The 19,761-nt window shown below is 52.8% G+C and overlaps 1 protein-coding gene across 1 annotated transcript; it reads left to right on the forward strand.

The window, feature by feature from the left end:
• Positions 1 to 3,293: 3,293 nt before the first annotated feature.
• LOC104303966 (LON peptidase N-terminal domain and RING finger protein 1) lies at positions 3,294 to 19,255 on the forward strand. The gene is made up of 12 exons (XM_054168421.1): positions 3,294 to 3,821; positions 7,697 to 7,815; positions 8,926 to 9,048; positions 9,760 to 9,891; positions 10,599 to 10,734; positions 11,464 to 11,548; positions 13,135 to 13,249; positions 13,907 to 14,028; positions 14,441 to 14,599; positions 15,433 to 15,595; positions 16,159 to 16,305; positions 18,806 to 19,255. The coding sequence occupies exons 1-12, from the start codon at positions 3,431 to 3,433 to the stop codon at positions 19,001 to 19,003; spliced, it is 1,890 nt and encodes a 629-aa protein (XP_054024396.1). The 5' UTR covers positions 3,294 to 3,430; the 3' UTR covers positions 19,004 to 19,255.
• Positions 19,256 to 19,761: the final 506 nt, after the last annotated feature.

The raw sequence follows: 19,761 nt of genomic DNA on the forward strand, positions 1-19,761 counted from the left end.
ACAGGAGCAGGCTGGTGGGCAGAGCAGGGATAGCTGTGTGTAAAACAGGTCATGACATTCCCAGTGCATAGTCCTGTTTAGCAAGTGCTTGTGCTGCCTTTGAAGAGAACCTAAGGAACCCACAGGTATTCTGAGCAAAACAAAGCAAGAAAAGGGCACCAGTGGGAAGGTCCTGCCACCTCTGAACCACTCCTCAGTCCCTCAAATGTCAAAATCAAATGTCAGTGCTTGCAAAGTGAGCAAACATAGCTGGTATGAAATCCCTGATCCCCACGCTGTGCTGCCAAGAATCTGGCCCACCTTAACGAAGCTGTGCTGGAGCTGAAGCACCACAGTGCATGTGGCTGGGAGCCAGAGGAGGAGCTTGTTTCTCCTGTAGCAGCACCTGGAACTCCTCACTCTCCACTGACCCTGGGCTGTTTCCCACCTTTAAAGTGAAAAAAAGTAAATGAGAAAGTTTGGAAACAGCTCCTAAACACAAAACGTGAAGTCCTCATCTGGCCAGCAGAGTGGTGAGCATCTGGCAGAGTGGTTAGCACTAAGCAGTTGAAGTTTGTTTGTGCTTTTATGAGATATATATACACACATATATTTTAGCTAGGTACTGAGTCAGCAAAAACACAGCAGTGACGAGCAAAAGCATTTGGAGTTCAGAACCAGCTCAGCTCTGGAGGGAATGAAGAAAACAAATTGTTCTTGCACTGGTGCTAATGAAGCTTGGTTTCCAGTGGACTGGTGTGTCGTGGTTGATTGATTTTTAACTGCATTATGCAAAGGCAGCAGCACGTCCTCACTGCTTACAAGGGACCGGGGAGCCCACACACGTGAGAATGGTTGTGGAGTGAATCAGGGGGGGAGGAGAAGAATGAAGCAGGCTCCAGAGAACAGCTTGGTGTCTACCAGAAGAGCTGGCTGCGGTGGTGTAAGATGCTTCTCACCTGATTCTTGTGGCAAGGAGGCTGCTGCTCCCATGCTCAGCCACACAAAGAGGTTATGAGAGCACTCTTTGAGCACATCACTGCAAAGCTGGCCATGCTAGCTAAGATCACCCTCATCTTGCAGCTCAGGAGCCATGAACATGTCTGTCTTGAGAAGTAATCTGGGATAAGGCTGGTGAGAACTACCTGGTGGCAATCTGCTGGTTGAGTGAATAGGCAGGTTTTGGTGGGAAAACTGTCCATGGCAAGAACTAAATCCTGAGAGGAGAATGTCTAGTGTTAATGAGACTTGCCCAGCTGAGAAACACCCATGGGAAAACTGCTGGGGAAAGTGATAGAATAGAATAGAATAGAGAATAAACCAGGTTGGAAAAGGCCTTTGAGATCATTGAGTCCAGCCTATCACCCAGCTCCATCTAATCAACTAAACCATGGCACCAAACACCCCATCAAGTCTCCTCCTAAACACCTCCAATGATGGTGACTCCACCACCTCCCCAGGCAGCCCATTCTAATGGCCAATCACTCTCTCTATGAAGAATTTCTTCCTAGCATCCAGTCTAAACCTCCCCTGGCAAAGCTTGACACTGTGTCCTCTTTTTCTGGTGCTGGCTGCCCGGGAGAAGAGACCAACCCCCAGCTGGCTACAACCTCCCTTCACGTAGTTGTAGAGAGCAAGAAGGTGTCCCCTGAGCCTCCTCTTCTCCAGGCTAAGCAACCCCAGCTCCCTCAGCCTCTCCTCATAGGGCTGTGCTCCAAACCCTTCCCTGGCTTTGTTGCCCTTCTCTGGACATGCTGGAAAGTCAACATCTTTCCTAAATTGAGGGGCCCAGAACTGGACACAGGACTCAAGGTGTGGCCTAACCAGTGCTGAGTACAGGGACAGAATGACCTCCCTGCTCCTGCTGGCCACACTGTTCCTGATACAGGCAGGGATGCCATTGGCCTTCTTGGCCACCTGGGCACACTGCTGGCTCATGTTCATGATATGGCTGGTAGGTCCTTCTGGGAGGGCAACCAGAGTCTGATCCTCTGAATGGGGAACATGGAAAATGTCCCCTGTGGGGCAGAGTCCCTGCCAGCCCCACAATGCTACCCAGGCAACGGCTGTACCCAACACAACACTCAGGAGCTGTTGAGATTTAAAGCCTCTCATGAACTATTTAATGTAATTACAGCAGATTTTGAAACAAAACCTGCTCCACAGCCCAAACCTCTGCCAGCCACTCCCTTAAGTGGGACACAGGTTTCACCAGCACTCACGTCCTGCTGGTTATCTCCCTCCCTGTCCTTTCCAGTACATTCATGGGTTTGTTTTTGAGGACACACAAAAGAACCCTTAGGGAACGTGCATCATCCTTATATAAAGTCTGATCTTCTAAGCTCCAGATTTCAGCTGTTTTCCCCCACCTGCTATGCAAGAGCTGCCAGCCTCTTACTGTATGGCTGTGTGGCAGGAGGCACCTTACTTGGGACACATAGTCCCTCCTGGGGGTCTATGAATGAGAAGGGGACTGCCTCCATAGAGTCTGAACTTGTTCAGTTCTGGGTAAGTAGAGTATCTGAGGGGGCATGCATTTTCCCATCTACACTGGGGAGACACTCCTTTCCCCCAGAACATCCTGCCATCATAGGTCTGCATGGTGGGCTCCACAGAGGGGCCCTCGGTGTGCCCCAGCTTTTGGCTGCTCTGGAGCAGCACAACAGCCTGCACCCCAGCCTTGCTCTGGAGAGCTTCAGCTAGCGCAGGCACCCCATGTCCTAGGCTGCTCCTGAGCACTCCAGGTATGCTGGACCCCAGCTGCTCTGGAGTATCCCACCCTCCTGCCCCCATCCCACAGGACCCTGTGTCCCTCAGACCTTGTGTTCTGCGGTACCTGACACCCCACACCATGGGCTGGCTCCACAGTGTCCTTGCCTACTCTAGAGCACCCCAAAACATCCCCCAGCACTTTGTACCCCGGTTCTACTTCAGAGTGGCACAGATTCCCCCTGGAGAGCGCTCTGGCACCCCCAGCACGGCTTTCACAGTCGAGTGCCCCAACTGCTCCAGAGTCCCCCTGCACCCCCGCGCCCCAGCGCTGGCGGATCGGCTCCGGAGTCCCCCAGCACTTTCGAGTGCCGGCCCCAGAGCAGCGTAAGAGCCTATTCCGGGGTACCCTCCGCATTCCGCTCGGGGCCGCCCCCCACCCCGCTGCCGCCGGCTCCGTTACGAAACGCGGCCGGGGCGGGGCGGCGCAGGGCGGTGGCGGCAGCCAATGGGCGGCCCCGGCTGCTCCACCGGCGGCGCCCGGCCCCGATCCCGTCCTGTCCTGTCCCGCCGGGGCAGGACCCCCCGGGCCGGACCCCTGCCAGGAGCCGCAGCCCTGTGCCTGGCCGAGAGGATGGGCTGAGCAGCGCGATCGGAGCAGAGCAGTGCCCAGTGACAGGGGGTGTGCGGGCACGGGGGGCCCTAGGGACAGCTCCCCCCTTGTCGGCTGCAAACTGCTGCGATGAGCAGTGCGGGTCCCAGCCCATCTGCCCCACGCCGGGGCGGGAGCCTTATCTGGCAGCCCCTTGGCTCCGGGAGCAGGCATCTGGACATGCTGCGCTGCCCCTCCTGCCTCCTCCTCCTCTGGGAGCCAGTGACCGTGTCCTGCGGTCACTCCTTCTGCAAATCGTGCCTCGGGGGCACCGTCCCCTCTCGCTGCCCTCTCTGCCAGGAGAAGCTGAAGCTGCTGGGCGTCGGAGCGGCGAGGTGCAACGTGGTGCTCTGCGGCCTCCTGGAGAAATGCGTGGAGCAGGAGAGCCGGGTGGCCTGGCTGGTAGCAGAGGTGCAGGATCGTGTCACCAGTGGGGACCTTCAGGAAGCGCTGAGGATGGTTCAGAAAGGGCTCGAGCTGGGTAAGCACCGCTGGGCTCCAGGGGCTGGAGGGGTGGGCTGGGGATGTGAAGCCGGGTGTGAAGGACTAGCCCTACAGCTGAAATGAGGATGCACAAGGTGTGGTGTTGGAGCAGGTGGGTACCAGCGTGGGCCACTTTGTCACAACACCCCAGTCTCCTCCAGAGCTAGGAGACGGAGAAACTGGTGATGGGTGGAGGGGATCCAGCTGCTTGGCATGTCTCCCATGTCTTCAGGGGATGATGGGAGGGAGTGGGTGGCTGGTGAGCCGTGCTGCCCATCCTGGCTGCCAGGGCTGTTGATAGGGCACACAGCCTGTGTCCTATTGACCATGTGCTTCTGGCCTTAGCAGGAGTGTGGTAGGTTGAGAGAGGGCTTAGCTCTCCCTCCTCCACAGAGTAAGAAACCACAGCTAACCCAGTCGAAGAGCAAGCTATATATTTACAAGCATATATGGAAAGCAGGTTATATATAACACAATATATACAGGTATTTACAATATATACACAGAAATTCGCAGCAAAGAGAAATAACACAACAAAAATCCCTCCCCGAGGGAGGGATCCCCTCCTTGGAACCCCCTCTCTCCCCCCGCTACCTCCCTTTTTCCACAAAAAGGGGTTAGAGAGAAAGAAAGGCAAGTTACTAAGGAAAAGAGTTGTCAGTAAGCTTCAAAAGCCCATGCAGGATTAGTTTTTGCTTATCTGAAGGCCAACTCCAGCAGTTCGCAGAAGAAGCAGGCAGGGAGAACAGGCTGAAAACCCAAACTCCCCCAACTCCCAGACAAAACTGAACTGAGGAAAAAAAAATTCCAACTGCTCCACAGCTTAAAGTTGCATTTTATCTATTCACCAATGAAATTCCTTTAGAATATCAGCATGTTTTGGTTCTAGTACCGAAAACATTTAGCCAGTGTGTTCCAGCAGTGTTTGTTCTTAAAGGCACAGTGTCAAACGGTCACACAGGAGGATGGAGAGGAAAGAGCAGCAGCCAGCCTCTTGCATCTTGCCACCCAGCAATATTTCAGGGTCAGAGGAAGAGTTCTGCCTGGGGGGGTAGCCATTATATAAAGCAGCTGGGACATTTCCAGTCCAGGACAGATATGTCCTCGCTCCCGGAACCTGGCGAGCCTTGGCCGAGCTCCTGTGCCAGGCCCATGGCATAAGGCAGGTTGTAATGCCTGTGTGTGCCCCCAGTACCCTTCTGCAAGCAGCCCTGGCAAGACATTTGCCTGCAGGGTCAGAATCGGGCCCAGGGGAGTTGATCTGCTTTAATGTGTGGCTGTAAGTGGATTTCTCGTAGAGTAATGCTTAAATAAAAGGGGTTATACAATGCGTCTGGAGCAGGGGGTTGGGGTGGCGGAGGCAGAAAGTCCTTTCTCCACCGGCGTTTCTATGACAGCAGTCAGCTCTCCTCCCGCCGCGCCGACACTTACTCATCACCGGCTGCCAGGCAAGTGCCAGAGGTTCAGGGTACGCCTGGAACCACGGGGCTGCAGGGGCTGCCCAGCCAAGCCTGGTGTTGGCAGCGGAAAGCAAGTCTCTTTATGCAACCTCCCGTGGCATCTGCCTCATACCCTGAGCTCCCGTTCTTCAATGCAAATGTGTGTGCAGAGTTCTCTCTGAACTGCCTTCCTTATTGCCAGGCTTTTGTCTGATTGCCGTGTATGACCATGTCTCTTTTTTGGTTTTTAAAAGCCCCTGTGAGTATAAAGAGGAAGCGTTGCAAACTCTGTTCTCTCTCTTCCCTGCATGCTCCGTTCCCCAAAGGAGAGGGGAAGTCTGGCTTAAGGCGACGAGGAAATTGCAGCTGCAGCTCCCATAAACCTGCGCTTGCTGGTGCAGCTCAGGCTCAGCCACGTGGGTGGTGCTTTCGGGATGTGTTTTCCAGCTCCTGCCGCCTGCTTTCGGGCTGCACAACTTCTTACGGGCTGCGCTTCCCAACATCACCGCTGTTAAACGTTCAGCCCGTGAGAAGGGGGTTTCGTGTGGTTCAGCACCGCACTGCGGGCTAGTTTGCAGCGCCCTGCTCATCCCAGCCCGTAGAGCAGCTCTCTCTGCTTGGGAGGAAATAAATTGTCAACTTCGTGTCTTTTGTTTCCTTTAAGTGATGGGGAAAAAAAGAAAAAAGAAAGGCAGTGTAATGTGTAACACAGGAGGCCTCCCAACATGCCTGGAGCCAGGAGGCTGGGGAGCGCTATCAATCACTCATTAGCTGTGGGCCTGCCAGCTGGCTTATGTCCTTGATGTCTGATGGTATCATAGGTCCAAAATAGCTGCAGCAGAAGAGAAATGCAGAATTTGCAGCCCTATTTTACACTTCCCCCCCCCCTCCAAGTCAGTCACTTTATTGCTGGGCTGTGCAAATGTTCAGTGAGCTTGCCCACACAGAAACTACAAACCTCTAGACTTTGTACCCATTTGTTCTTCCCTATCTGTTACTAGGGACAGGAATGTTTTGTCTCTAAATGTGTGCTCTTAGGGTATTGAGCAGCAAGTTCCCTTGTTTCCTGATTTGAGTCCCAAGGTCCTGGCTGAGATTATGAATGAAAACAAGCTCTGAGGGATCAGGTGTTGCTCTGCTGCACAATTCAGCCTGGCCAGTGCAGCCTTGGTGCTGGAGTGGCTGGGCTTGAGCTCTTTTCTGTTCTCTGGGTTATGGTGGCACCAGGTGGAGAGCAAAGTCTCCCTATGCTGCACGCTGGACAAGGAAGTAATAGCCACAGCAGAGCTTCCTCCTCACATGTGCTACCTCTGCTGGGCCTACCATCATCCCACCAGGAGCTGGGAGCCAACAGGAGGTCTGCATGATACTGGAGGCCTCTCCAGAGGGCCAGGGAGCAGTGGGTGGCTGGCCCCAGCCCTCAGCAGCTGTCAGATGATGCTCAGTGCTGGTGGGGACATGGGGTTGGGTGCACAGACCCGTGGCTTAGCTGGAGAGCCAGCACAGCACTGGATGTAGGTCACCTCCACAGCAAGCTGTGATATAACGGGGTGGGTCTGGGAATCCACGCAGCTCAAACCCACAAACATCACCACGCCTGGTTGCTCTGCGAGTGTAGGCTTTTGGGGTGCTTCTTGCTCGTATTCCCTGACATTTCCTGCCCCAGCTCTTCTGCTGGCAGTGCTGGTGAGCTCAGTCAGGAAAGAAGAGGGTCTCACTGCCTGTTATTTAGAATCAGGCAGGAGTGTTGGGGTGCTCAGCACTGTGACACTTAGAGTGTTGTGGGCAGCAAAACCTGTGGGACCTGTGCCTCCCTCAGCCACTGAGATCCCATCAGTGACACCTCACTGACGAGGAGCTGGATGCTCAGTTCCCTTTCTCTGTATTGGGAAATCTCAGCCTTTTCTCATGCTTGGAAGCCCTGAGTCACATGGTGGGGGCAGATCCTTGCACAGGCTGCAGATTTCTCCTCTGCCCTGGGAGAGAGGTGGCACCCATGTGGGTCTGAGAAGCTCCCTGGTGCTTTGGGAATTTAGGTTTCCATAGCTGCAGGCTTCTTCAGAGCTGTGGTTCTGCTGGGTGAATCACATTACAGAGCCTTCTGTGGCAGCAGCTTCTGTGGGAATTACAGCTTTTTGTCACATCCCAAAAGAATGGCTGAGCCCCAAGATAGTGGTGGGGACCCTAAGCTGAGAGCATTTGGGAAAGGTGGGGAAAAACAAAGGGAAGAGCCCTGAAAAGTTTAAATCTAGATACTTAGGGGAAACAAATTCCTTACAGAGATTCAGGAGGCTGAAGAAGAGGAGCACAGGAGATGTCTGTGCTGGACATGAGGCACAGGGGCTGTCCCACCACAGTGGCATCTCCCCAGCCTCATCCAGTCCCTCTGCCTCCTATGGACTCGTCACATGAGTGATGACATTTCTCTTTCCAGCCCCAGACTCCCATTCCCTGCGGCTGTGCCGGGCAGAGGCATTTGTAGCACTGAGGCAGCACCCAAAGGCACTTGAGGACCTGGATGCCGTGTGCAGGGCTGAGCCTGGAGGGATTGAGGTGAGTGGAGGCTCCATCGGCTGGCTGTGCCTGGAGCCAAATCTTACCATAGAGGAGCAGTTTCTCTCTTTCCCGAGTTCCCCTAGCTGACTTGCTGGAACGAGTCCAGAGAAGAGCAGCAAAGTTGGTGAGGGGTTTGGAACACAAGCCCTACGAGGAGAGGCTGAGGGAGCTGGGGTTGCTTAGCCTGGAGAAGGGGAGACTCAGGGGTGACCTTATTACTCTCTACAACTACCTGAAAGGAGGTTGTAGACAGACGGATGTTGGTCTCTTCTCCCAGGCAGCCAGTACCAGAACAAGAGGACACAGTCTCAGGCTGCGCCAGGGGAGGTTCAGGCTAGATGTTAGGAAAAAGTTCTATACAGAGAGAGTGATTGCCCATTGGAATGGGCTGCCTGGGGAGGTGGTAGAGTCACCATCATTGGAGGTCTTCAGGAGGAGACTTGGTGGGGTGCTTGGTGCCGTGGGTTAGTTGTTTGGGTGGTGTTGGATTGGTTGATGGGTTGGACGCGGTGATCTTGGAGGTCTCTTCCAACCTGGTTTATTCTATGTATTCTATGTATTCTATGTATTCTATGTATTCTATGTATTCTACTCAGACACATTAAGCTGCAAATCCAGGCTATAAGTGCTGTGGGAGGGGTCCAGCACCATGTCCATCCTTGCTGGCATGCAGGCAGTGAGGGCACATAGCTGTGCTGGTGCACAGGATCACAGCTGAAGCCTCAGGGAAGTGCTGAGCTTGGAGAAATCAGCCCTGAGAGCTTGCTTGCTGATTTGTGAAGCACACATTGGCAGCATTTTTTTGGCTTCAAAGGCAGAAGCCTTTGACTCCATCTTGAGGTCTCTGTAGGGTTTGTTTGCTTGGTTTTTGCAACTGCTGCATTTTGGGAGAGTTTTATGGGTACCTGGCTGTGGGTGGACTTGCTATGATCCTGTTGTCTTTCTTAGACAAGTCTGAGCACAGGAGCAGCAATGTGTCCAGGTGCTTTGGCCTGGGATGGCAGTAGGCAGGAAGCTGGAGCAGGATTCCCTGGGGCCTCATATGAGAGCTGAATGTGCTTAGCTGGTTACTATCTCGTAGTCACCACAGGCATTTCTGCTCTGCAGGGATTCTTCAGGAAAGGGAAGGTGCTTCTGGAGATGGGACAGAAAGCTGAAGCCTTGCTGGCATGGGAACACTGCCTGACACTCAATCCCCACTTCCACCCTGCTCGGAGAGAGATGGAGAAGGTGTGTGTGATGTGATGTGCTGTGGCAGGGTCCTGTGCTGTGCATCACACAGGGAGATGCCCTTGTCCTCTGGAGGACTCATGTCTATCATGGTTGTGATTAAGGGATGTTGAGTCTTGGTCCAAGAGCCTTTCCATTGCTCCAGTGCAGATTCACCCTGAAGAAAACTCTGCCTCCTCAGTCCATATCCTCAAGTCTCAGGTTTTGCAGTATTTAGGTGCTGACATGGCACACGGTGGGCTTCAAGGTAGCATCAGTATTCACCCAAGACAAAGCAGCCAGCTGAAAGCTGCCAGTGGTGAGCCAGTGTCTTTTCTGCAGATGATTTCAGGCCAGCACCCACCCATGTAGCAAAATCACGATCAATAGTGGGGCCTCTGGCATGAGTGGACACTTGCCCTCCAGGAGGGAAAGGGCAGGGGAATGGGAAATGAACTTGTACCTCCTGAGCTCACGCTCTTCTTGCTCATGGAGAACATGGCTCTTAGCCCTCAAAATGCACTATTTGGTTTGCTGCCTTGTGCTGCTTTCTTCCTTCCATGCTACTAAGGCATTTGTTTGACAGAGAGCTCAGCAAGGGCTAAAACAAGTAATCCTGATGTGCTGTTCAGGGAGCAGGAGGCTTCTTTGAGGCAAAAGAGAGCCTGGTTGCCCACCCAATTCCCTGTTTCCTTGTTCCAGCAGCCTCTGAGCTCCACTTTCTCCTTGCAGATCCTCATGCAAGAGGATGCTCCTCAGCCACTCGCAGCTGCTGCGTGCTCAGGTGATGGCCACTGGGACTCGAGTGGTCCTCAGGTCAATGGAGGGAGCCCTGCTCTCTCATCATCTTCCACACAAGCTCAGGTAAGAGACTTTGCAATAGCCTATACCAATGGGACTTAATGTCCCTCCTGAGCATTCCAAATTGGGGTGTTCAAGGGATGGGAAGGGAAGTGTGATAAGGGAAGGCTGTGTAGGACCATAGCCAGATGCACGTGGTTGTGGGCTGGGATGAGAAGCTGCAGGTAGTGGAGGGTGGGAGAGCAAAGGCACCATTGGAGCTGATGCTGTGGGAATTTGGGGAGCAGAGTAGGCTCTTTATGTCTCCATTCCTCTCTGAGGTATATTCTGGAATACTTCTGGTAAGATTTTAGACCCGTTGTCACAACACCCAAGTCACATCACCTTCAGAGAAAAAGACAATGTCCATTTGAATGTTTGTTGGGGTTGTTGTTTCATCCAAGCTCCACATTAGCAGCTATTAAGGGAAGCTCATCTTTTGCTCTTCGGCTCCAAAAGATGAATTTGGCAGGTTTGGAGAGGGGGAAATAAAGAAAATGGTCTCAGCTACCCCCAGATACCAGGTGATACATCTAGACAGGGTAAGCCCATGAATTACCCATGAGATGAGCAGCATTGTCTGCAGCCCACGCTCCCCTGCTGGCAAGATGTGAATGTACAGCAGCACACCAGCGAGCCTCCCAGTGCCATTGATCTTGCTGGGACAGGTGGGGCTGTGCATTCAAAGGGCAAAGAGGGTTGGGGTTCAATTTCATCTTTGCTGTGCCTAGGATCAGGAGGGAGAGCCGGCAGATGGCAGAGGGGACGCAGGGTCTGAGCACAGCCAGGGGACAGCCGCCTGTGCCCAGCCGGGGCGATGGCAGGAGCCAGAGACTTCAGCAGAGAGGCAGGGCCGGTGGTTGGTAGGTGAGTGTCATCAAAGGTACCAGAATCTTGTCTTGTGCAAGACACTTCTTGAAAGTCCATTTTGGCACTGACAACTTAGTGTTTGTGCTGTGGGCCAGCTCAGCGAGCAGACATCCCAGGGGCATCTGGTGAGGCAGCTCTGGCCCAGCACATTCCTTGCTTCTCACCTGAGGAGAATCCGATCTTCCTCTGTACTGACACCAAACTTTTGGGTCTAGCTGGGAGAAAAGTTCTTCTTCTCCACTCTCTGTGTGGAGCCAGGGAGAGGTTCCCATGGCTTTAGGTGGGTTTAGATGGAATTCCTTTCCAAAGCATGTGGCACATCATGTGTTGGGGGAAGTGGCACCTCCAGTGGCACTATCTTGCTCTCAGTGTCCAGCCTGGTGGCTGCCATGTACCTGGCTTTGCATAAATCACAGATGATAACTTGTGGCAAGTTTCCAGAGACCTCCATCTGGGAGTTTTTTGGACCACTTCACCTCCCAGTGCCTCAGTTTCCATGACACCCACTGGTGTAAAGGCTATGGATGAGCATGGATGAGTTAATGGCAGGGGGAAGGGAGGGTTTATAGTGCATTTCCCAGCAGTTGCTTTTAACTTTCAAAGCATTTTGGGTAGCAGTTAACTGTTTACACCTCAGAACAAGATCAGAAAGCAAAGACTAATTTTCAGTATTGAAATGGGGGTTGGTTCTTCTCTTTTCTTCTCTTTTGCCGCCATATAACAAAGAGGAAACAGCAGCAGCAAAGTGGACAGAGCCGTGCCTTGAGGAGCTGCTGAGTGTATCTGACTTGGAATGTTCCCTCTGCATCCGGTGAGTTCTGCAGCAGGAGAGCTTTTAGGATGAAGACTTAGCACCTGCTGGGTTTGCTTTCCTGGTTGTGGATCTTTCCTCACATCTTAATAGCAAACTCATTCTGCAGTACTACTGAAACATGGGTTTCAGAAGAGATAAGAGGGGAAGACAAGGGCATGCTTTGCCCTGCCAGGCTGTAAGATCACTGTGTCTCAGGGTGCAACATCATTAGATCTGTATCAGCTGGGACATCAGTGTGGAGGTGGGGATGTTCAGCAGAGTCAAAGGCTGAAAGCAGTGGCTGCCCTTTGAAACTGCAAGCTGGAACAGGAAGCTGTTGCTGCAGGTGAATACCATTTATGATGGGGATATTGTCAACCCAGAGGGGAGCATTTCTGAGCTTGGAGACAGAAAAGAGGACAAGGTAGAGGCCAGGTCCATGTGCTGACTCAGGGCTGGGTGCTGCCACAGGGCATGCTGAAACCAGGCTGTTATTTGTGGTGTGTCCCAGGAGCTCGAGCAGTTGTGCAAGTGGCTGTTGGGTGTTGCACTGTCAGACATACAAGGTGGTCAAGGTCTCCTGCACAGCAGCTTTTTCCAGGTCTGGGCATGGCACAGGGGAATGATGGAAGAGACAGAAAGATTAAGACTGCATTTGGTCTGAACTAGGTGATGCTGTGTCTCTCCTGAGGGTAGGGAAGCAATGTTCAGGAGAAGTCAGGGCTCAGTGCTGAGAAGGGCTTTCCTGAGACCTTGATTTCATTTCTGATCCTGGAGCTACCTGTGAGCAACCTGAGCCTTGCTCCTGAAGCAGGGAAGGAGGAATCACTTCACTGTTGCTGCCTTTGTGCTCTACACCGCTGCAGGTGTCTGGGGAGCCACAGCCCTGCCAGGACCTGGGAGAGTCTTGTGTATACTGATGGGGTCTGCAGAGACCCCATGGAGATGTTGAGCAGTGCTCAGGCCTGGGACAGTTCTCTTCTTACATCATTGTGCAAGTCCAACAGTCAGACTTCTAATTAAAGGAATAAGCTAGTTATAAACCTTTCTGTTTAATTAACAGGACTTATGAGCAAAGCTTATCCAATGCAGCCTTAGTGAAGGGGAGTTGCATAGCTGTAGTCTGTCAGGGTTTGGAAGACACAGTATGAGTTTTCCATAGTGTCACTGTCTTCAGTGTAGAAGATTGGTAAAGGCAGCAGATTTCCCTTGAAATGGTGAGATGATACTTGGGAAACATCTCATTCCTGCTGGAAGCAAAATCTCTTGCTCTCCCCACCAGGATTCAGGGAAGATGCATGTACAAGGCTGGGGACTGCCAGAAGCTGCACTCATGGCTTTACTCAACCCTGGTCTGCTTGACCCTTGCAGCCCAGCCTGTACTTCTGCAAGTCCCTGAGTACTTAGGGAGACCCTTGCATTGTGAGTGTGAGACCAGCTGGGGTTTCCAAAGGAGGGTGCTGAGCTAAGCCTGGGGTATGAGAGCTTTGAGGGCATCTGGCCCTGTGAGCAGTAGCTCTATGAAGTGTCTCCATGCTGGGCTTACCTGTGCTCCTTCCAGTGTGGTGTTCTCTGTGGACCACTGACTTTGGTCCCTTTTGCAGGCTGTTCTTTGAGCCCGTGACAACACCATGTGGGCACACCTTCTGCAAGGAGTGCCTGGAACGCTGCCTGGACCACCGGCCCACCTGCCCCCTCTGCAAACAGAGCCTGAGAGAGGTAAGGGCTGGATAGCAACAGGTAAAGGTTCTGTGGGATGGAGCCCAGGGGAGAGCCAGGCACTGGCTCCAGCTGCTGGCAGCATGCCCAGGGCTGGGGTGGGAACGTGTGATGCTCTTATGTTAGCAGCGCCCTGGCACAGTGGTGTCAGCTCCACTCGCAGGGGAATGACCAGACAGTTGGTAATTAAGACCAAGAGATTAATTTCCACAAGATGCCACAGTGAGTTAGTGAGATTGTAAACAAGACTGAGAGGCAGGGAGGGAAAGAGAAAGAACGACGTGAATGCTAATTACTTTTTAAAATGGAAATGGATGGAAAACCTGCTAGCCTGGAGATTTGATTTAATGTTTAATGAAAAGGGATTTGGATGAGACCATCAGGGAAATTAGGTTGTCATACAAGGCCTGCATCACTGTCAGAGGCAGGGCACTGTGCTGGACGGGCCCTGGGTCTGAGCTGTGTCTGCAGGTCTCAGTGGAGCTGACTTCCTGTCCTGCTAGATGGCTCAACATCCCCTGATAGGTTTTCTCCTGACTTTCTCTGGTCTGAGGTTAGCCTCACCTCCAACTAAAGTGAGCGCGATTCAGAGCTCAGCAGAGCCTCAGGGCTCCCCCACTTCTTCTTCAACCTATTTCTCAGTCTGATTTCTTTCAGTACTTGAAGGCTGGAAGCTACAGACTCACTGTGCTGCTGCAGGACATCATGCTGGCCACCTTACCCACACAGCTGGCCGAGCGCCGAGAGCTGCACCAGGCTGAAATGGCAGAGCTCTCCAAGTAAGCAGGGACCTACTCCAGTGTGCCCATGTGTGTGTGCACAGGGGCTGGGCTCTGAGGGGGCTGTCCACACTGTGTACCATTGCTGTGGCTTGGGGCTGCTCAGGTGAGGTCTGTTCCACTTCAAAGGCCACATCACAACAGTGCTGGTTCTGGGCAGGTGCAGATGTGCCCCATGGGCACCTGGGGATGAGGGAGCATCTCTGCCAGGAGCTGTTTTGTGGGTACAATCTGTCCTTGGGCTCTTGGTGAGCCAAGAGGAAGCCTTAGTGTTGCTCTGCACTGAAGCATCGCTTCTTGGGTAAAAGACAGACCTAGTTCTAGGCATGGCCATAGCACAAGCCAATGCAGAGCCCTGGGGATGGGGCTTGCCCCAGGAGGTTTCTCAGTGCTCTCCTCTCCTGTCCCTCAGCCTAACCAAGAGCATCCCCATCTTCGTCTGCACGATGTCCTTCCCAGGCATTGCCTGCCCCCTGCACATCTTTGAGCCTCGCTACCGCCTCATGATCCGGCGGTGCCAGGAGACCGGCACCCGGAGGTTCGGCATGTGCACATATGAGAGCGGGAAAAGGTGAGCCTCTGGGCCAGGTGGCTTCCCACCAGCCTCACTGCTCTGCATCCCTCTGCCCCACTCCAAAATGTCTAAAATCCTGAGCGGTTCGAAGAGGAGGAACCAGGTGCAGTTTTCTATCCCACTGGAGCCTGCATATGAAATCAGCAGGGAGGTAGTGTGTTCCCCACACCACAGACTGAAACAGGATCTTGCTGCCTCACAGCATTGCCACTAGACAGGTGAGGAATGGGGCTCAGGATGTCTCAGAGCTGCATAGTGCCCTGGCTGTAGCCTCCAGCTCCTTTTAGTGAGCATTTTAACACTGCCATATTTCTCATGCCTTGTCCTGAACAAGCTATGAGAAGGCATTGGGTTAAATGGACTTCTGTTTGGTGCAGCATGGCCATTCTTATGTTCCTGGTGGCACCTCCAGATCTTGGGTGGGCTTAGTCTCCAGGTTCCCAACCCAAGTGAAATACCCACGTTTACATGATGTATCCTCCTCATGCACCAGTCCTGTTGAAATAGAATGAGATAAAATTTTCTGGGCTTTGGAGGGAAAGCCTCTTCAAGGGATGGTATCTTCAGGACCACCAGGGCAGTATGAGGACCCAAGTCATTCTGGTGTATGGCAAATGGAAGGGAGTGCAGGCAGTGTGTTCACTATTTCCTCCCCTTTTAGCAGCAAGTGGTGAGTCAACAAAGGCAGTGAATCTCTGAACTTGCCTCATCTCAGCCAGCTTCTACCTGGGCCTCTTCCTCCTTTTGGAGGAGGTGCCTGCAGGAGAAGCAGCTGTCTCACCCCCAATATCCCAGCTCAGCCCCTCTTTTCTCTCCCTGCCCCCCTCCAGTTTTGCTGACTATGGCTGCATGCTGGAGATTCGGCAGGTCGAGCTGCTGCCGGACGGGAGGTCCTTGGTGGACACCATCGGCCGGCGGCGGTTCCGGGTGCTGAGACGCGGGCACAGAGATGGCTACAACACTGCTGACATCGAGTACCTGGAGGACAAGAAGGTGAGGGCAAGGCCAGGGCAAAAGCCCCTGCTGCTTTTGGAACACAACCTCAACAAAGCTGGTGAGGATTTTGGAGCACAAGCCCTGTGAGGAGAGGCTGAGGGAGCTGGGCTTGCTTAGTCTGGAGAAGAGGAGGCTCAGGGGAGACCTTATTGCTCTCTACAACTACCTGAAGGGAGGTTGTAGTCAGCTGGGGTTTGGTCTTTTCTCCCGGGCAGCCAGCACCAGAACAAGAGGACACAGGCTCAAGCTGTACCAGAGGAGGTTTAGGCTGGATATTAGGAAGATGTTCTTCACAGAAAGAGTGATTTGCCATTGGAATGGGCTGCTCAGGGAGGTGGTGGAGTCACCATCATTGGAGGTGTTTAGGAAGAGACTGGATGGGGAGCTTGGTGCTATGGTTTGGTTGATTAGATGGTGTTGGGTGATAGGTTGGACTCGATCTCAAAGGTCTTTTCCAACCTGGTTTATTCTATCCTATCCTATCCTATCCTATCCTATCCTATCCTATCCTATCCTATCCTATCCTATCCTATCCTATCCTACCTCTTGCCTGCACGCAGGTGGCTGGGGAGGAGCTGCAGGAGCTGCAGTGCCTGCACGAGAGCACCTACCGCTTGGCTCAGCGGTTCTATGAGCACGGAGACCTCCCCTCCAGGCACACTTTGATGCAGCATGGACCACTGCCAGAGAAGGAAGAGGACATCCAGGTAATGCCCCAAGGGAAGAGTATATTAGAGGTTGGAAGGGACCTCAAGAGATCATCAGGTCCAACCCCCCTGCCAATGCAGGATCACTTGGGGTAGTCTGCACAGGAATGCATCCAGGTGGGTTTTGAAAGTCTCCAGAGAAGGACACTGCACAACCTCTCTGGGCAGCCTGTTCCAGTGCTCTGTCACCCTCATTGTAAAGAAGTTTCTCCTCATGTTGGGGTGAAATCTTCTGTGTTCAAGTTTGAACCTGTTGTTCCTTGTCTTATTACTGTGCAGCACTGAAAAGAGCTTGGCCCCATCCACTTGACATCCACCCCTGAGATATTTATACACATTGATGAGATCCCCTCTCAATCTTCTCTTCTCAAGACTAAAAAGCCCCAGGGCTCTCAGTCTCTCTTCACAGGGGAGATGCTCAAGTCCCCTGATCATCCCTGTGGCTCTCCATTGGATTCTCTCCTGCAGTTCTCTTTCTTGAACTGGGGGGCCCAAAACTGGGCACAGTATTCCAGGTGTGGTCTCACCAGGGCAGAGTAGAGAGGTTTTGAAGCAGTGCCATTCCTGTGCAACCCCTCCTGCTTCCCTGCTCGGCTCCTCTCCTAGATGAGCAAAATAAACCCTGGCTTTCAGTCTTGTTAGCAGTTACAGCCCACTTGGAGAGGTGGTTGGGCTTGTTTCTTAACACTGCTCACTGTTTTAATGGGTTTAAACTGTTCTTGGAAACTGAGCACTGAGGTTTTAAAAGCTTTCCCAGAGTCTTTCCCTAAATGAGGATCAAGAAACTGAACTGTCTGGATTTGAAAGCACTTGGGGGTGGGTGGGGAAAAAGAGAAACAAATGGACAAAGAAATGAGCCCCAAAGCTCAGAGAGTCTGTGGTCTCCTTTCTCATCATAGTCTTTTGAGACAGCCATAGCTGGCCAGAGGAGAGGAGCTAAGAGAGCAGGATTCAGTTTGCTTCTTAAGTTGCTCTGAAAAATTCACATTCTGGAGAGAAAGTGGGGGGAAAAAAAAAAAGAAAAAAGAAAAAAAAGCCCAACTTTAGTTTTCACTCTTTAAGAAAGTGTTTCCTGCCTGGATTGCTACCAATATGCTCTTGCTGGCTTGTCCCAGGCTGAGGCTGTCCTGGCCAGCTGTCACATCAATGCTGTGCTCAAAATTACCAAATGATTCATCCTGCTTCAACTGAGTTGAGCATTTCCCTCTTCGTTGGGCTCAGGTTTTTAAACAGCCTGTTTAGAGTTGTGCCTGCCTGGCCCAGCACCTTGCCTCTCTGAGTGGTGCTGAGGGAAATGCCCCAGAAGAGGCTGGCCAGGCAGGATTTGGCCCACGTTTGCAAAACCCATCACCTCAAGCAGGGAAAAGCACAGTGTATCTCTTTGTCTCTTTTGCACAGACTTTTCCCAGCTGCCTCTCTGTCTTGAGACTGCCTGGAGAATGCTTTTCTGGAGATTAGATTAGGTTACCCAGCAGACTGGGGCTTGGACAGTTGTAGCCTGTGATGGGGTGAAGGGTAATGGATATAAACTACAGCACAGGAGGTTCCACCTCATGGGGAGGAACTTCTTCACTGTGAGGGTCACAGAGCACTGGAACAGGCTCCCCAGAGAGGTTGGGGAATCTCCTTCTCTGGAGGCTTTAAAGCCCCATCTGGATGTGTTCCTGTGTGACCTGTGCTGGATTCTATGGTCCTGCACTGGCAGGGGGGTTGGACTCTATGATCTTTGGAGGTCCCTTTCAGCTTCTGTGATCCTGTGACATGGTCATCCAGATAAATACTTCAGCTGGCATTGCTGCCTGGATAAGAGTAACTGTTTCCTATCAGCGATGGGCAACAGTGATCCATGAAACTGTGCCAGGGGAGGTTCAGATTGGATATTAGGAAAAAATTCATTATGGAAGGAGTGGTCAGGCCCAGGTGGGTGGTGGAGTCACCATCCCTGGAGGTCTGGAGAGGAGGAGGCTCAGGAGAGACCTTATTGCTCTCTACAACTACCTGAAGGGAGGTTGTAGCCAGGTGGGGGTTGGTCTCTTCTCCCAGGCAGCCAGCACCAGAACAAGAGGACACAGTCTCAAGCTGCACCAGGGGAGGTTCAGGCTGGATGTTAGGAAGAAGTTCTTCCCAGAAAGAGAGATTGGCCATTGGAATGTGCTGCCCAGGAAGGTGGTGGAGTCACCATCACTGGAGGTGTTTTAAGAGGAGACTGGATGAGGCACTTGGTGCCATCTTTTACTTGATTGGATGGTGTTGGGTGATAGGTTGGACTTGATGATCTCAAAGGTCTTTTCCAACCTGGTTAATTCTATTCTATTCTAAAAGTGGGCATGGCACTTCAGGGCATGGTTTAATGGCCATGGTGCTGTTAGGCTGATGGTTGGACTGCATGGCCTTGGAGGTCTTTTCCAAGCAGAACAGTTCTATGACTGCATGCCACCCAAAGGCCACACGTTCACCTTGCAGTTCCTGACGTGAGGGTCTCTCCCTGTTTCCTCTCCAGGCTTCAGCAGATGGCCCAACATGGTGCTGGTGGCTCATCTCCATCCTGCCCCTGAACCCATCCTACCAGCTGAACCTCTTCTCCACCACCTCGCTCCGTGCCCGCCTCATGCAGCTGCAGCGCATCCTCACCGCCTTGCTGCAGCAGCCCCCTGCCCGCCGCCCCCTGCCCAAGCCCAGCCCTCAGGGTCGTGTCTGAACCCCCCAGCCCCTGCCCTCTCTGCAGGGAAGACCTCCACCCCCCTTCCGTTTCTCTGTGTGTCGCTTCATGGTTTGCCTATGGTTTGAGCCGCCCCTGGAAGCAGCCTCAGTGGTGAGCCGAGCGCCCTCTGCCTGGCTCGATGGGGCTGGTGCCACACCAGCAGTGACACTGCGCCGTCCAGGCTGCCCCTGGCAGCTGCTCTGTTGTGTGGTTGTGCTGTGCCCATTGGAGGGGAAACCGGGATGGGAAACCGGGATGGGAAACCGGGTTGTGTCTTGGGAACCAAAGCTACGTGCTGATCTGCTTTGGTGCTAAAGAGGACTGTCTCCAGGGCAGAGGACCGAGTGCTAGAATCACTTCTTCCTCTTTGAAGGACACCATAAGGGTTTTGGTAGGTGGTCCTGCTCTCAGCAGCAGATTTTCATGCTTGGGAAAGGTGGCCCTGAGAGGCAGAAGGGTCCCAATGGCTCTGCCCAGCCTTGGGAACTGACAGCTCTTCTTCAGCTTCTGAGTTTGACTCCATTCCTATTTGAATGAAAAGAAGGGTTAAATTAAACAATCTGAAACTCATGGTCCTGCTTCTAACCACCTCCATGACCACAGGCTGAGGAGATGCTTCTCTCTGAAAGTGCCTGGGTCTGGGCATTCCCTTCCCACCACTCTGTCTGGTGCTCTGCTGTGTTTGCTCTACTGAGCTTACCAGCCACTTCCCTGCACCAGAGCCATGCTGCGGGCTGCTGGTGACTTCTCAATTG

The sequence above is a fragment of the Dryobates pubescens genome, chromosome 16 (assembly GCF_014839835.1).
Source record: "Dryobates pubescens isolate bDryPub1 chromosome 16, bDryPub1.pri, whole genome shotgun sequence".
Classification (NCBI taxonomy): Eukaryota; Metazoa; Chordata; class Aves; order Piciformes; family Picidae; genus Dryobates; species Dryobates pubescens.

Bases quoted from the DNA above. Each gene is read 5' to 3' on its own strand.
- LOC104303966 (XM_054168421.1), top strand. From the start codon at position 3,431: ATGAGCAGTGCGGGTCCCAGCCCATCTGCCCCACGCCGGGGCGGGAGC. The intron at 3,822-7,696 runs GTAAGCACCGCT...TTCTCTTTCCAG, and splicing joins TCAGAAAGGGCTCGAGCTGG to CCCCAGACTCCCATTCCCTG. The intron at 13,250-13,906 runs GTAAGGGCTGGA...GATTTCTTTCAG, and splicing joins GCAAACAGAGCCTGAGAGAG to TACTTGAAGGCTGGAAGCTA.